A 17,484-nucleotide genomic window follows, 5' to 3' on the forward strand; every position below is an offset into this window, starting at 1 on the left:
CTGCTATACCAGCATATCTGGCAAACTCGGTGTCCTGGCCTCGTGCAATTTCCTGCTTTTCCCTTTTCTGCCTGCAGCTATTTTCATCACCATCACCATCATCATCATTTGTGAACTATCCCACTGCATGACAAAGGCCTTTCCCTGTCCTGCACAAAGCACAATCGCTTTGCAGCCGCAAACCCCCTAGCCTCACCGTTGCATCAACTGCCTCTCGCTACCAGCTGCCTGCCATTGCTTCTTGTCCCTCGGTATTATTTCTATCACTTATTCGTGCTTGCTTATTACCATATTTACTCGATTCTACCGCGCCCTCGATTGTAACGTGCACCCGTTTTCCGCGACCAAAAAAAAAGTACAACATCGATTCTAACGCGCACCCATTTTTCGTGAGAGAAATGAACAAAAGAAGTCTGTAGGAGTCCACCTTCGCACATTCAGAAGAACAAGTATGTATTTGCGTTTTAAAGAACTAAAGTTTTGAAAAAAAAAAAAGAAAACACAAAGTCAAACGGCTGGCCTTGCCGCTAAAACGGTCACCACTACGGCGGCGATACGAGTCGCGTAATGGATCAGTCTTCGTCGCTGTCGGACAACTCCTTGTCGCTGTCAACGCTCTTCGATTTCGGGAAACCGGCCCTGCTTTTGTCCACAGAAACTTTTCCGTGAAGCTTTGCTGTAAAACAATCTTCTGCTTCTGTTTGCGCCAGTCTCGCACGCACGTTTCGGCAACTCCGAACGACTGTGATGCGGCCCGATTTCCATCCGTCTCTGCACATGTAATAACTTTTCTTTTAAATGCGGCATCGTGGTGCACTCGTCGAGTATTTGAAGTGAGTATTTACATGCCGCCGATGCGAATGCAGAACGGGATGACAAACTGCTCAGCACACGTACGAACTGAAACAATTACAGAAATGGCCGAGGCGCGTAGGAGGCGGCCATTTTGAAATGCCAGTGGCAATACGATAACCGAGTTTTTTTTCTTTTTCAGTACTCGATTCTAACGCGCATGCGATTTTTCGAGTCATTTTGCCGAAAAAAGGTGCGCGTTAGATTCGAGTAAATACGGTATGTCTTTTTATGTTCTGTTCATTTTCCCAATTTCAATTATGACAACATAACTCATGGTACTTGAGCTTCAAAGAGATCTTGTAGACATTTTGAACATTGTGAGGAAATGTTGCCACACTGTAGTCAAGGTTCCTGTGGACAAGTATTATTCCAATCTATGCTACAGGGAACTTACTGTAACATCCCGAGCAAGTGCCCCCCTCCCCTCGCACCATTTTCACTGTTTCATTCACTATTTTTATTCACCCGAAGAGCACGAATGAAAACAGTGAATGCATGCGTATTGTCACGAGGTCGTGACGTCGACGAAGACAGCACTCAGCACGTCCGAGATGAAACTGTTTATTTGGCTGAACTTGTGGCCAGGAAACTGAAAGTCAAACTACAGCAATACACTGATAGCGGTGAACAGAGTGTCGACCGTCGATCAACTGACAAGCGGTCAAGTGCGTCGGCTTTTATACAGGCGCTGTCAAACTTTCCAGCAATATCTCTGGTGGCGGCGTTATCTCTCGATAAAGCTGGAACATTCGCGTGCGGCGCGAAATCTTAACAAAGCGATCTACTACAATCGAGAAGCTTCTCGAGCACTGCTTCGCGGACAGCCTCGAGCGTTGATAACCATCCTTGCTGGTCAAACCCAAAAAACATCAAAATAAAACAAGAAGTGGGCGTGGCAGTATTCAATAAAGCACTTCATTAGAAGCACGGGTGTGCATTCTTTATTCTGTGTGGCTCATTCGCCGCCATCTTGAATTTTGATCCGCAACCAAGCAAGGGCCCCCCCTCCAAATCTTGTCGCATTATCTTTCACCATGAAAGGGGGGGGCTTGCTCGGGATTTTAAGGTACAATTTTCTTTCAAAAACAGCCATAAATGGCATCCTCTTTCCTTTGAACTGTCATCACCAACTAAGGATCAGGCAGTGCCTACAGGTATTGGTTCATTTCTTGCTTGTGGCAACCTTCTCAATAAATGGTATTATTGCTAATATTTAGTTAAGAAAATAAACAGTGCAGTGAAATCTCACTGATACAATCCCAATTGATGCATTTTTTACCGTAACACTTTTCTTTTTTTTCTTTCCCTGTCGATGCCCCATAGAGATAGTGCGTTTTTGTGTGGCTAACATGATCGTATTTATGCGTGGGCTTGGATGATATGATCACAAAAATGTATGAAAATTTCACTTGATTTCGATTTTCCCACCAAAAGGCAACAAGCCAGCATGGCACTGGCCTATCGAAGCACCATAGTGCTTGTGGTAGTTAATAGACAATTAGATAGGGCTAGTTGGTAATGATACATCAGTGGGGGTAGCTTGAAACTTTACCAGGCACAAAAACGCAAAGGGGGCTAGCCACAAACCTCCGGTAGTGTGGTGATCTTGAATGTAGGCCTTCATGATACTATCCGTTTTCTAGCAGTGTCATGGGACCACGTCAAGTCTGAAAAACTCTCCTACCGCTTCAAAAAGTATGGCTTTTTTTGCGTGTCTGATAATAAGGTGGAATGAAGACAATAGAGTGGACCTTGATATCTTGGACGGAGGGGACTTGAACGTGTGTGGGACTGCGCAAGAGTTTGTATTGTCAGAAAACTAACTGGCGACATGCCAATTACGCACTGTCCGAGACATCCCCAGCAGATGTTGCTGCTGAAGACATCAGCGGTAGCAACTAAGATGTGAAAGATTGCACTGACAATCATCCGCCAGTAACTACCGACGATGCACTCGAAGCTTTAGACGCGCTTCGAGGCTTTGTCGCAGGTGAAGAGTTTGGTGGTAAAACTGGTACTTGTTTCTACGAATTCCAAAAAAAGCTTGCTGCATGATATCAAAAAACAAAAAGTCCAATGCCAAGTGACAGATTAGTTCAAAGCTCCTTGGTAAAAGCAAGTTCTGAGCTGTGTATCTACTACACGGAACCCCGATTGTACGACTTTGAGAGGACCACGCAAAACCATCCTTTCATCCGGGCGGCGTGTGTAGTAGACTGTCAGTAAACGGAAATCTCTTGAACGGAACTGCTGCTTAAATGGAACAACTGACTCTAACGCAACTGGTTTCGCGCTTGAATTGTGCACTCCTGTTCATCTCTCGGTAAACGGAACTCCTGTTAGACAGAACACTTCTTCCTGGTCCCTTCAGATTATGTTTAACGAGAATCTGCTGTAATCTGAAACCTAAAAATATAGGCAATGACTCTCAGTGTTGCCCGAAAAAAACGGGAACAGGCCGCCTAACTAAGCCCGCTGTACAAAGCGGCACTGCTCCAAGGAAGATAGATAAAATTATTTTGAAAATTGACAACCAAGAATTTTATTGGAGGAGATGTAGGCAAATCCTTATTCTCACCTTTTAAACTCTCTTTAACACAACACTCATCTTTCCAATGAAACTAGTCCAAAAGTGGCCTACGTAGGGGAATCGAATGCGAAGATGAAACCGAAACTGTGTTGGCAACAGCCTCTTCTCAGAAGGGTCAGATACAGTGTCATCGCTATCACAAAATGGCAGCAGAGCACATTATGTTGCAAGTTCACGTAGGTTCATTTTGTGCACAACTGCAACCTTTGTGCATCATATCTAATGTCGGCGAAGTACAGTTGGTTTTGTGTCGCCTTATTAAGAAAGCTCACATCAAGAGAAAGTTACTTTGCATGCTGAAGATAGATTTGCCTTTGGTGTCCCTTTAACTTCATTGTGCTGTGTATTCCTGCAGAGGATCACTTTGCTGTAGACGCTACCATGTTCAACGATCGTTCGACGTGCCGCTTTCCAGGACTAACGTCAAGAGTCTTTTTTTTCCTTGCTTGAAACGAATACATCCAAGAAACAAACTGTCCATACCTTTTGGGCCTCATATTTGATTATTTTTATGGAAGGATTGAAGCTGACTGATAGCAGAATAATTAGGTGTTTAAGTACACACTAACATTAATTACTGAAATTGGCACAAAACAACGCATTCGTTTATTTTCTTTCTTGGAATGTAATACTGAGTGCCTTGGAATCATGCCATACGAATTTGACGCATTTGCAGACACTGCATCATAATTCGCGCTTGAAGGGGATATATATCTTTGCTACCAAAATACTGCAAGAAATGTTTCATACCTGCTCTTCTGGTCTCGATTGACAGCCATCTGGATAGTTTCTTTTTCTCCTGCATTCACATGATAACCCAAGATACTGTACTACACGGGTGTGCTTTCGAACACTGCAAGTTTTGAGTTAGCCTTTTGTCTCGTACTGGGCCCACTTTGACAGTATACTTATCAATGCATACTTTCTCCAAAACCACTGATACGTTTGCCATTGCTAATTTTTGTGCCTCATAAACCATATGTCTTCGCAACTACCATATTGCAAGATGGCCAGAACACTCCATACTTTGAAGTAGCATTGTCTTGGAGCGGCAGGTAATATCTGCTGTTAAACGCTTCTGTATGCACACTTGCGCAGCATTTGTAGAGCCGACTGGCACAAACTGGACACTGCTCTGCATTGTTTCTGTTACAGTCACATTAGATGCACTGTATCTTGATATAGCGCATAGAAAGGAAGAACCTGTGGTTGTGCAGAGAGGCGCAAGAATGATCACTGGCAAATTTTATACGGCTCCCATAAAATGACATTTTCACAGTGAAGTGACACAAGGCTTTCTAATGCCTTTGCTAAATTGCTGATGTCCATATGCTTATATGTATCCCGCAAAAGTGCGTGTGCAGGAAATGCTCTAAAAAATGTGTGCCATGACTTCTCCCTCCTATCAAATCTCTAGTTTATTTACAAATTTTAAGGTTCACAGGCTGGAAGGTGATGCACATTTGTTCTTTCCTTGGGTATTGGTGTAAGAGTTTTCCAGGATTCTGTTGTGTTGTCCTGCAGGCCTCCTCCCCTGCCCCTGTGCTGCTTTGGGAACCAGAGCTTCCTCGAGGGCCTTGAAGTGCTCAGGGAAGGGGACACAACCCTGGGAGTCCGACTCACCCTCCTCACTGAAGGTAACTGATAATAATAATAGTTGGCGTTTAACATCCCAAAACCACGATATGATTATGAGGGATGCCGGAGTGGAGGGCTCTGGAAATTTCAACCACCTGGGCCTCTTTAACGTGCACCTAAATCTAAGCACACGGGCCTCAAGCATTTTCGCCTCCATCGAAAATGTGGCTGCCGGGGCCAATCCCATGATCTGCGGGTCAGCATTAGAGCACCATAACCACTACACCACCGTGGAGGGTGATCGAGGCTTGCTTGTTGCACAACACACACACACGCACAGCGAGGCTGCACAGTGGGCCACCAAAAGCTAAACTTGACCAAGCCAGTAGAGAATTCAACGTGGCGGCTTTCGGAATCAAACGGCATGGCCGGAACGAGTGGTTCAGTCTAAAAATATAACTTTCGGGCTTAAATTTTGTTAGAGATTTTTTTAGGCCGTTCTAATTCAAATGAACTTAATTTTCATGTCCTAACAACCTTTTTGGACTGTTCGATTTTTCAGACTATGGTCCTCGCCAGGTCTGGAAAATCGGTCAGCGACTGTAATGAAGAGAGGCCGGATTTTTAGGCATTAAAAAAGCTCGTTTTAGGCGTCAAAAATAGGCAGGCAAAACAACGTTTTAGGCTTCCAAAACGTATATATAGACACAATAAATTTTCACATATATGTAAATAATTTCAAACGAAGACGTGCGCGACCACTATCTACGACAGGAAAACAAAAATGTTATTGCTTACGATGGCACAAAGGCGCCAAGAGTTGAGCATAGCCGTACAATTGTGCTTTGTCCTGCACTCGGTTCACAGAACACGGTCCCTCCCGTGTTCTGCATGGGGAGTCAAGTGTCCACTGTCGAATCAACACACTCCCGAGTGTCTTTTCGGCATGACTGAGAAGGGCAGAGCAGGAGCAGATAGCCAGATTGCTAAAAGACCACAAGGGAGGGATTCCTTCTATTGGCCGGGTAGAATCGCGTAGAGCCAATTTATCTCCTGGCAGGGAAGCACTGGCGTAGCCATGAAGGGAAGGGGGGCTTCGGGGGGTGCAACACCCCCGCCCCCCTTCCGCCAAAATTTTCAGTTTTGCATGTCTATATATACATGCACAGATACAAACGCACGCACGAACATATATAAAGTATGATTGAACATCCCCCACCCCCTCCAAAAAATTTCTGACTACGCTACTGCAGTGAACACCTCACAAAGTACATTAGAAACAAAACAAAAGCCCATGCACATCACATTTTTCGTTCTTTTTTTGCTCTCCGCTCTCCTTTCCGCTGACGACGCTCCACAGTCCTGCATTTGCCAATCACTCGCGCCATGTCAGTGCAGCAGTGAATGCTCGCCAGCGTGTCCCACTTCAGTGCTGCTAGCAGTTCTTTTCCAGAAGTTGGCTGAACTAAAGGACTAGGTTGAACCCAGTAGAGTTCCAAACAGTCATTGTTGCCGGTAACATGAATAAAGGCCTCAAACTGCACTTGAAAGCAAAGTTTCAGGCTAAACAGTGTTCGTATAAGCGCTAATTTTGAAAATAGGCATTTATAGGCATGTTTAAGCATTTAGGCACGAACGCCAGAAATAGGCATTTATAGGCACTATAAAAACACTACAAAATTCCTTCGTAACATCTAATTCATGCTCATATACCGAAGTGGCGCGATAGGAATGCATGGAACAAAATAGGCATTTGCCTAAAATCCGGTCTCTAGTAATGAACTTCATAAAACAGAACTCTCAGTATAATTAAGTATTCAACACTTTATAACTATTTCTTTGGAATACCATTATTTTTTAACCGCAGTACGATGAAGTGCATTTGTGCCCAATTTCAAGAAGAGTGTTTTGTCACATTTAGGAACACCGTTGTTTGCAACAGAGTGGCGAATTAGTCGCAGTGCAGATAAACAGCCGACACTCCCTCTGCTTTTGTGCAGCATACGAGACATCCAGACTCTCTGGTCCCATCCAGAAGAAGCTGACACGATGTGTACACTTCGGTGACTCTGTTCAGGTAAGCTATAGCAAGCCACGATTGACGGCAATTTGATTCACACAGGTTAGGATAACGCCACGATATGCAAAAAATTCGCGGATAGACGAAATTTCCGTGAAAAGGCCTAGTGAGTCAGAAACGACCAATAATGGCAGTGCGTAGTTCCTGTAGCAGCAACCGGTAGAAAGGCACCTCTGAAACATGCTGGCACACTGAGCCAGTAGGAGGCTTGCAGGCTTTGCTATTTTTGCCAGACCAGCCCCTGATCTTTTGGTTTGTTTTTTATTGCATTTTTTGCGTTTTGGCTGTTGTAGGGAGGAAGGTGGTGACTGAAATGCGAATCCTTGAGCTTTTTGATGATACCACTGTTGTGGCACTCAGCAGGGAGGAAGGTGAGAGATAGCTACGCGAACTCCAGGTGTCATTGCATGACTGTGAGCTTCTTTTTCAGCCATCTAGGCTGACAAAATGATCTTTTGCAAGCACAATGAGTGCATTTTCAATAAATTCGCTTTGATGAAGTGTAGTTTAGGCATTGCAGGTGCTGCATCAAATGTTTTCCTGAAATCAATATATTGCCGCTACTTTTGCTGTCTGATTCCGTGACCTCCCTGAAGTGCCTTCAGTGTGAGCGATGAGATCATTGCACAGTTTCATGCATTCCAAGTACAATATGGCACTACAGAAATTTTGGTTTTGAACTTAGCACAGTAAGGTTTGTGTTCATTTTCGTCGGCAGGCTGGCTTGTTTTGGATAATAGGGAGTCGGCATGACACGAATATTTTGTATGCTCTCGAAGAACTCGTCTCTTTGAGATTCTGCTGTATATGGCTCAAGACAGGCTTTTCACATAAAAAAATTAAACAGTGATGAAATTCTTCTTCTTTCAGGATGTGGTGTGGGCCTTGGGCTCCCCAAACAAGGTGTTCTACAAGGAGGAGGACAAGATGAAGATCCACGCTCAGGACTCCCACCGACTACTGGCTGCCAGGGCGTCGGACTACTTCTACAACTACTTCACCCTGGGCATGGTGAGTGTGTTTTTTATTTGCAGATTTGGAAGTGCAATCCTTCACTTTTACATTTTGACAAGCCCGGCCTCGGGCAAGATGTCACAGGCATGTAAAACCGTGGGCACAGTATTCTGTCTCATTCACGGCGCTCCTATTCAGCCTTCATCCGCCGTGCATCACACGGTATGTTCAAAAAGAAATCACTCTGTTGCGGAGATGTCTCTGAAAGCCCTACTCCTCTCATTTCCTCCCCGTCCAGACGCCCCTCATGCTAGCCGCAATAGAGACAAGCTAGTCAGCCTGATGTGTCGCTACGCGTCGTTTTACCATATGTCCCCGAAAATTAGCAACAGCTTACCAGGTTTCTCGGGAAAGGAGGCATCAAGAGAACTCGCAAACCAGTGTTTAACGCTTGCTCACGTGCTGCCGGAACCAATATTCTGACCGTCAAAAGAAAAACACCAGGGAATCGATTATAGAGTGTCAGGTTCGGGGTGCCTAGCAAGTTAGATTAGAGAAAGCAGGAGCTTTTATGGCAGAAACCACCAATGCAAGAATGACTTGCGGAGAATGGAATCTCAGTGCCATGCACTTGCCTCGTGACCGTACAATCGATTTCAACGGCGCTTTTTTCACACACACAGAGACAAATGCGGGAAGTTGGCTTCTCCTTTATTCTTTGTACTTTGAGGAAACCTCCAGCAACCATAACAGTTTTTTGGGGATGTTGCCCGCTATTGCACGTATGGCATTTGTGACCCACTGTAATCGTGGAACCAAGGTGAGAGCAGAAATAGACATTGTTGCTTGCACAACCAATGCAGTCAACCCTTCAGGAAGGGGCCGAGCGGGTCTCGAAATGTCGGGTATATCTTGTCGGGGGAAACTGGTTGGTGTCACTTGAGCATTGAGAGCTACCGTATTTACTCGCATAATTTGCGCACTTTTTTTCGCGAATTTGGAGCTCCGAAAAGGGGGTGCGCAAATTACGCGGAGATTTCGCAAGCACATCTGAAATAACGCACAATATATAGTCCTAACACGCGCGATATAATACATTAAAGAAGAAAATAAATTATAGCGCAAACAAAGGGTTTTTAACAGAATTAGCACGTACTTTAACCAGCCAGATTCGGTCATGCGCGGTCTAGTCAGAATCACTGGTTGAGAAGTCCGACTGAGAATCATCGCCGCGGCCGCTGTCACCGCTTTCCCAAAGCGCGTCGTCCTTGGTTCCGTCGAGTGCGTTGAGGCGTCTTCTTGAAGCTCTTCGCGACAATGCTGGGAGTAATGAGGTGCCACGGCACGGCGATACCGGTGGGCCTAAGCTCTCGCACATATTTGAAAAGGTATTCTTCAACGGCAGGAAACTTTCCATGCTTCGGTCGATCCTCGGAACGGTCTCCTTCCAGGTCTTGTATTAAAAAGCGAACTCTTCTGCGGCACGGTTCCCGTTTCCTTAGGCAAATTCTATAACAGTGAGCTTGAATTTTGCCGAATAGTTATTGTAGCTCATCGCAAGAGAACAGTGAAAACGCAACTGGCTGATCGCGAAACCTAAACTTCCGAAATCAACGAAGGCTGCGTCGCAGCGCGGACGCAGAGGAGGAGGGTCAGCGCGGGAAAATTTTGGCGCGACTGGCCCTCGCACGCCTCCGATGCAGAAAGTAGTCCGTGCCGTGTCGCATGCATGCATTCTCACGGCGGGAGAACGCTCGAACAGTTCCGACAACCGGTGAACAGATTAACGGTTGGTACGGTCTCGGCGGTTTTCAGAGAATAGAACGAAGTAATCGGAAGAAGGGACTTCGCACTCGCAGCCTGTACAGTCAAATCTCGTTACAACGAACACCACATTAACGAACATTTCAAATTAACGAACTTTTAAGAAATCCCGTGCCGACTGCTTATAGTTTCAATGTAAAAATATTTCACTACTACGAACTTCAGAATAACGATCGTTATTTAATTCCCGTGTAATCTTAACAACAGCTCAGTACTACGAACTTATATCCCGAAATGCGAGGATTCTTAGATTTCAGTGTATCGGTCATGGCAGTCGGAGCTGTAAGGTAGCAGACGACGCAGCGCGAAGAGCGGACGCCCTCCCGCTAAAACCTGAAATGGCACGGGAGGAGAAAGACGCGGGCGGAGAACTTTTTTTTTTTTTTTCTTTCGTTGCGGAGGCGACAACGCATCAGGTTTTGTAAAGGCCCAACCGCATGCGTAGCACGCGACTTTCGAGCGAAGGCGACTGCGACAAACCGACACCTCCTACAAACGGGCTTCGTCGCGCTGCTCGATTGAAAACTATTGCGCGCACGCAGGCAAATTACGAAAAAGAATTACAGAGTAGATGAATGACAACATGCCAAATTTATTATTGTCTTGTTTGAGATAAAGATGCCATAAAAGCGTTTCGGGACTTCCTTTTTTCGCAATCTTATGTTTAACCGCGGCAGTAGTATCTGCTGTGATCCCATGGGGCGCCCGGAAGCGTACGCTGCCTACGCTACGTCGCACTTTGCAAACTGCGTTATGTTGGGGTTAGTCCACGAGGCGCATCTCGACAACGTTTCCTCTTGCTGTCATAGAACGTTTAAGAAAAGCCGCAGCGCCTCACATCGTTGCTTCGCAGGGAGAAGGGCTACCTCACACGACGACGATGTTGACATTGCAGCAAGCTACCACCGAAACATCAAAACGAACCGTCGATCATAAATAACGACAAAATACGGCCGCTGCCTCGCTCTCCGCGTGAGATGGGGCTGTAAATAAGATAGTCTATAACTTGCATTCCTTGAAGTACGCGCCGATTGGAAGCATCACGAGCAAATTGCAACCGAAGCAAGGGTCAGAGATGCTGCCATGTTGTTGGATATCGTCATGCTCACTTCCGGGCGACAAGCGATGTTTTCTGGCTTTCCAGAAACCTGGGATGCTATCGCGGAACGATTCTATTTCAGATTCCAATGCCTTTCGTGCTTTTCGCGCTTGGCCAGTGGTCAGAACGACGGTCCGTCCGCGTTATCAGCGCGATCAGCCAGCCGTGTGGAATCGGAAATAGCATCGTTTCGCGATTGCACCCCTGCGACAAGCGACGGCGATGGATGGCCTTCCGCGACAGCAAATCCTGTCGGCCGTCGCTCAAAACTCGCGTGCATGCAGTTGGGCCTTAAAGGATTGCAGCGATGACATGGACGACGATGTCACGGTAGCACCCGAAGATCGCGACGAGTCCGTGTCGACCACAGACGCGTTGGACTACTTGAGGAAACTCCGCATATTCATAGAAAAAAGCGGAACAGCGACCGAAGCGGCGGATAAAAATGCGGACGGTCTAGAATCATTCGTGACGCAGAGTTTGTGCTGCACCCGTCAAAAAAAACGATCACGGACTATTTCAAATAAACGTGCCTTGTATGACGTTCACGTGTGCATTGTTGTGAGAAACGAGTTCAAGGACGTACCGTAGCAAAGGTAGGACGTTTGCGTTACTGAAATTCTATTGTTATGGTAAATTTTTGGGCTTTCACTATAACGACCTTTCAGAATAACGAACATTTTTCCGCGGTCCCCTGAAGTTCGTTATACCGAGATTTCACTGTATTGTGTATGACTGCGCTCGCCTGCTCGGTGAGGGCCGCGGCGGCGCGGCCGTCCAAGTTCGCCCCGTGCGCGCGCGCCGGCGAGCTGGCTCGAGCGGGGCGGGGAGCGCAAAATATGCAAGTAAATATTTTTTTGTAGCAAAGCTGGCTAAATATTAGGGGTGCGCAAATTATGCGAGGGCGCAAATTATGCGGGTAAGTACGGTATTTCACCTAGCCAGATTGATCTCTGTCAAAGATGCTTAGTACTGAAAAGTAATAATTTTTTGTACCACAACATTTTTTTAGTGGGACTATTTCTTTTAAACAGGGTTCGTACTGGTCCTTGACAACCTTGAAAACCCTTGAATTTAAAAAGCACATTTTCAAGGCCCTTGAAGGTTCTGGAATTGTATTCTGTCCTTGAAAACCCTTCAATTTCAGGACCAGTGCAGTCCACAGTGCGACCTGCTTTCTGTTGAGGCTGCAAATCGAGTGGAGAGATGGGGAATCTCCGGTAGCTCGGACGGGTGCGAGCAGGGGTCGCCGCACTTTTCTCTCGCGCCCCTTTGTCGTCTTGGAAAGCAGGCACGCATTCCTGCTGCATTGTGAACTGTCACAAAGGTTTCAAAATACCGAAGAGCCGAAAACTACCGTCAAGTTGCGGATCCCATGCGACAATATAAACAATAAACAACCAGGAGCCGCAGCAAGCGGAAGTGCATTGCGACTGATCGAGCTCGCCAATGACGTCAATTTCTCACTTCTTGTCACGTTGCCGAAGTGGGCGGAGTCACGACGACGGGCTACTCCTTCCCCTCCCTGTGGAGAAGAAGGGTGGCGAGGACGTGCGAAAATTTGAAACCAGCTGAAATGGATGTTCTAACCCCTGTAACTTCTTTATTATAGCACTCACTTGCAAAATTCTTGTGGCAGCATGTTCATATGGCAAAAGTGCGCATATTTTTCTTCGTTACAATTTTTGGACAGAGACATTTTGGACGCAGCAAGGCGCAGGTATATGGGATTGTAGCAAAACGGTGCAATTGGCGCAGTTGGACCACCACTGTCATTATAACAGACCCGTGTACTTCCGAATTAACAGAGTCGAATTAACGAGCTTTTACTGTATATGTACGGTATAAGTGGGATAAATTTAGTCAGAATTTGAAACGTTGTTATAGTAAAAAAAAATTCATCATTTGGATGCTGTTTTTTAGTCCTTGAAAATTGTGTGACAGGCCCTTAAAATTCCTTGAAATTCCTTGAATATCCTTGAATTCTCTCCTTTGAAACCTGTACGAACCCTGCTTTAGTCGCAGAGGCAACCGGCTGCTACAGTTTCCTCATTTTGGTGGGTCCTCTCCTGCCTTCGTTATACCCTACCATATATGGTTTTATTGTTAATACAGTAAAAGCTCGTTAATTCGACCCTCGTTAATTCGGAAAATCGGTTAATTCGGACACGTCATCTGGTCCCTGTAAATATACGCATCACTCTATGAGACTGGGCGCTCGTTATTTCGGACAGATTTGACCGCAAATCGGATAATTCGGCGACTTTCGGGCCGCTGGCGAGGCTCGAAAATGAAAAAAGAACAATTCGGAACAAAAGTGAAGCTCAAACGCAGCATCGCCATGGACATCAATTATCGACTTGGCTTGGATCGAGACCGGTTGAACGGCTTTTTTTCGCGTGTGGGTTTTGTTGCTTTGTTCCCGTTGGTGTGCTGCATCGTTGATCGCCGATTTATCGAGGAACGTTTCAGTACGGCTCCTTTAGCTTGATCTTTGCTGGTGCTTTTGTGCTGACTTCTCGTGCGACCGCACTCTCCGCCGATGGCAACGCCGGCGAAGCGGCCCAAGTACGAGGCCAAGGACTTCACCACCAAAGTAGAAATTTTGCATGCTCTGAATAACGGGCTCTCCCGACAAGAAGTGATGAAGAGAGATGAAAGGGGATCCTTCAATCGGTGGCGAGAAGCAAGGAACGAGTAACCGTACTTTTATCCCCGAACGTGACGGGAACAGAGCGCTTGCCGCTTCTCGTTATCGGAAAGGTTCAAAAGCCACGCTGCTTTAAGAACATCAACAATCTTCCCGTGGATTACCGTGCCAACTGAAAAGCGTGGATGACGGGTGAAACTTTTGCGGTACTGCAGACATCATGCGAGCTGCTGAGCACCTTGAAGGGCTCAGAAAAATTGTGTCAGCGCGAATTTCTGCTCGAAAACAGACAAGCATCCGCGATTACTTTGTTAAGTAAAGGTATGTTGAAAAAACTCGTGCATTTATTGTGTTTATTTCGACCATTCGATAATTCGGACATTCGGTTAATTCGGACATTTTTTCCGGTCCCTAGAAATCCGAATTAACGAGCTTTTACTGTATTGCGTACATAACCATGGTTTGCCCATCATGAAGAATGGCAGACGACAACAGTTTCTGACCATCTGAACCTAATTTTGACATCGTACAGGCCAGTGGTGGCCCTCTCTGTGGTTCTGTTCAAACAGACATGCTGCTGCTTTTCATTGTTGAGACCGTCATTCTGTGTGATGTGTTGCAGGATGTGCTGTTCGATGCCCAGCGGCATGTGGTGAAGAAGATAGTCCTGCAGAGCAACTACCCAGGCCACTTCAACTTCCAGCAGTACTACCGCTGCCCATTCCGGCTGAGGCTGCGACTCCCTCCGACACCCGAGCAGCGCCGGGCAACCTTGGTGGACGTGGCGACCGAGGACGATGGCCATGTTGTCACTGCCTTCACCAAGGTAAAGAATTAACATTGCACACCACCCCATACCCATAAAAGGCATGATTTTGGTCACATAACAGCTAACTCAGGGTGTGCAAATATAGCCAAGTCACCTTATAGCAAACCTCAGATTAACGTTTTTTTTAGATGAACGAATACAGTGGAACCCCAGTTATACAACTTTAAGGGGACCAAGCAAAAAAGCATAATCTGGGCGTCATACAGTCGAACCTCGCTACAATGAACGCCGCTTCAACGAAATTTCCGGTACAACGAAAAATTCTCGTTTCTCCATCAATGTTCCATAGGAGTCAATGCATAAATACTAGGGGTGTGCGAATATTCGAAATTTCGAATATTTTTCGAATAGCGTTTGCTATTCGATTCGCACTGGAATTTTACTATTCGAACTATTCGAACTTCCTAAAAACAAGTACAGTCAACATTGGATTGAAAATGACCCCTAATATTTTTAATATGCTTCACCTCATTACACTCTCGTATTGCGGCAAAGCTGCCTTTCAAGCTCCGTTACAGTCGAACTTGGCCAAGACGCAGTCAATGTCCGATTGAAAGTGACCCCTAGAGATTTTCAATATGCTTCACCTCATTACACTGTTGTATTGCGGCAAAGCTGTCTTTCAAACTCCGTTACGGTTGAACTTAGCCAAGACGCAGTCAACGTCCGATTGGAAGTGGTTCCTAGATTTTTAATATGCTTCACCTCATCACACCCCGTATTGCGGCAAAGCTGCCTTTCAAGCTCCGTTACGGTCGAACTTGGCCAAGACGCAGTCAATGTCCGATTAAAAGTGACCCCTAGAGATTTTCAATATGCTTCACCTCATTACACTGTTATTGCGGCAAAGCTGCTGCCTTTCAAACTCCGTTACTGTCGAACTTAGCCAAGACGCAGTCAACGTCCGATTGGAAGTGGTCCCTAGATTTTTAATATGCTTCACCTCATCACACCCCGTATTGCGGCAAAGCTGCCTTTCAAGCTCCGTTACGGTCGAACTTAGCCAACACGCAGTCAACGTCCGATTAATAATGACCCCTACAGATTCTCAATATGCTTCACCTCATTAAACTGCCGTATTGCGGCAAAGCTGCCTTTCAAACTCCGTTACGGTCGAACTCAGCCAAGACGCAGTCAAGTCCGATTGGAAGTGGTCCCTAGATTTTCAATATGTTTCACCTCATCACACCCCCGTATTGCGGCAAAGCTGCCTTTCAAGCTCTGCTATGGTCGCAAATGTATTAACTCAAGAAAACGCTGGTTCCAACATGGAGATGAAAGATGTGGCAGAGGTGGGGGCTCAATTAATGTTTGGGCAGGAAGTCCGAAAAATCGGACGCCGAAGCTTTTTAGCATCCAAAATTTCAGATGTTCTTATATATCGACGTCTACGAGGCAGATTTGGAACTCCGGACTTGAAGGGAGCACACCCTTGACCGCCACATCAGTTGGGCTTCCACAGAAGTTGAAACAGGAGGAGAGGCTGAGGAAATGGCATCTTTGCCTATCATGTGTAAAGTGTTGTCGGCAACACTTTGGTTGCACCAAATCATGTACATAAATACAATTTGGCCTCTACATTGCCTCATTCTTGATAAGACAACTATGAAACACTACCCTGTGCCAGCGCTTCATTAACCTAGCAAAAAGAAACACATTCATGTTGCTATCTCATAAGAACATACTTGGCGATTCTCTGCAACTTTTTTCTGTAATTTCACTTCGAAGTATTCGAAAAATGTTTGGGAAATATTCGAAAATTATTCGAAAATTATTCGATTCGATTCGCACTCAATCTTTATTATTCGAATTCGCTTCGCACCCAAAATTTTGCTATTCGCACAGCTCTAATAAATGCGCTTACCACAACGAACACTGTTTCTGCTGTCATTCCACTTCAACGAAATTTGACGATGCAATTTCATGCTCAGAAATTTTATTTGCCGTGCAATAAACACAACTCGAACATTTTGGTGCATTTTAGAGCATAAAAATATGTCTACAAAGTCTAAATCGCGCATTGGCACCGTCAGAAACTGCCACTGTTCACTTAGTATGGTGGCCGCCATTGCTTGATAAGAGGTATTCAGACGGGGGAGAAATGTTCGGGGGATAAAGGCGGAGTCTAGTGACGTCAGCGCGCGAGGAGAAGTCTCCACAAATGCCCCCCACTCACACGGACGAGGCGAATGGAGGGGGAGACCAGTGTTACTAGACTACTCTGGTGGCTTGCACCACCAGTTTGACGAGCTGCAGACAACCATGCAGCTGCAGACTGTACACACGCTGCCGCTCTCTGCAGGAACAAGTGCAACAATGTGGCCAAACAAGAGCCCGAAATTTCGCTATATCCCCCAACGCCGGGGGATCGTTTGTCCTTTCAGGGAAAAGGTCCCTGTCTCCCCCGAGGAGGCGCGGGGGGGGTCACGCCCACTCGCTAATCCGTGACGTCGCGGTCACGTGATCTGCAATCCCCTCGTCTCCCCCGAGCATTTCTCCCCCATCTGAATACCCCTATAGCGACGGCGATGAGACTGCCCTGCTTTCGCAACTGGCTTGAGTTGCTTCGAAGTCGCAGACGATCCGAAGCCAAAGCTCAGTTGTCCACGCTGGGGTGCAATCGCGGAACCAGTGGAACGATTCCTTTTCTGATACCTTTCCAATACTTCTCGTGCTTTTCACGCTTCGCCACTGGTCAGAGCAACGGTACATACGCGTATCAACACGAGTAGCCCTGGGGTGCAACCGCGGAACGATGCCTTTTCCAATGCTTTTCGGGCATTTCGCGCTTGGACAGTGCGACAGGTGGTCGGAGCAACAATTTGTCCGCGTCATCAATGGGATCAGCCAGCCGCGAGTGGTGGATGATAAAAATAGTATAGAATAAGGCAAAATTTATCGCTCCGCGATGCCACGCCTGCATCTCGGCGTTGTCGGACACCTTGTTGTCGGCGAATAGCTAATGTTAGCATATTAGTGCAACTGTACAGTTTGTGTTGCGTGCCCATGTCTTTATTTGGGTCGT

The 17,484-nt window shown here is 46.2% G+C and overlaps 1 protein-coding gene across 2 annotated transcripts in view; it reads left to right on the forward strand.

Moving 5' to 3' along the window:
* LOC119383865 (phagosome assembly factor 1) overlaps positions 1–17,484 on the forward strand; it is a 75,543-nt gene that overhangs the window by 35,259 nt on the left and 22,800 nt on the right. For both annotated transcript variants that reach the window (XM_037652136.2, XM_037652135.2), the window contains exons 8-11: positions 4,970–5,082; positions 7,024–7,100; positions 7,974–8,114; positions 14,253–14,456. In XM_037652136.2, the coding sequence (XP_037508064.1) occupies positions 4,970–5,082; positions 7,024–7,100; positions 7,974–8,114; positions 14,253–14,456 (535 nt within the window). The remainder of the gene's footprint in view (positions 1–4,969; positions 5,083–7,023; positions 7,101–7,973; positions 8,115–14,252; positions 14,457–17,484) is intronic.

Source organism: Rhipicephalus sanguineus, chromosome 2 (assembly GCF_013339695.2).
Source record: "Rhipicephalus sanguineus isolate Rsan-2018 chromosome 2, BIME_Rsan_1.4, whole genome shotgun sequence".
NCBI lineage: Eukaryota > Metazoa > Arthropoda > Arachnida > Ixodida > Ixodidae > Rhipicephalus > Rhipicephalus sanguineus.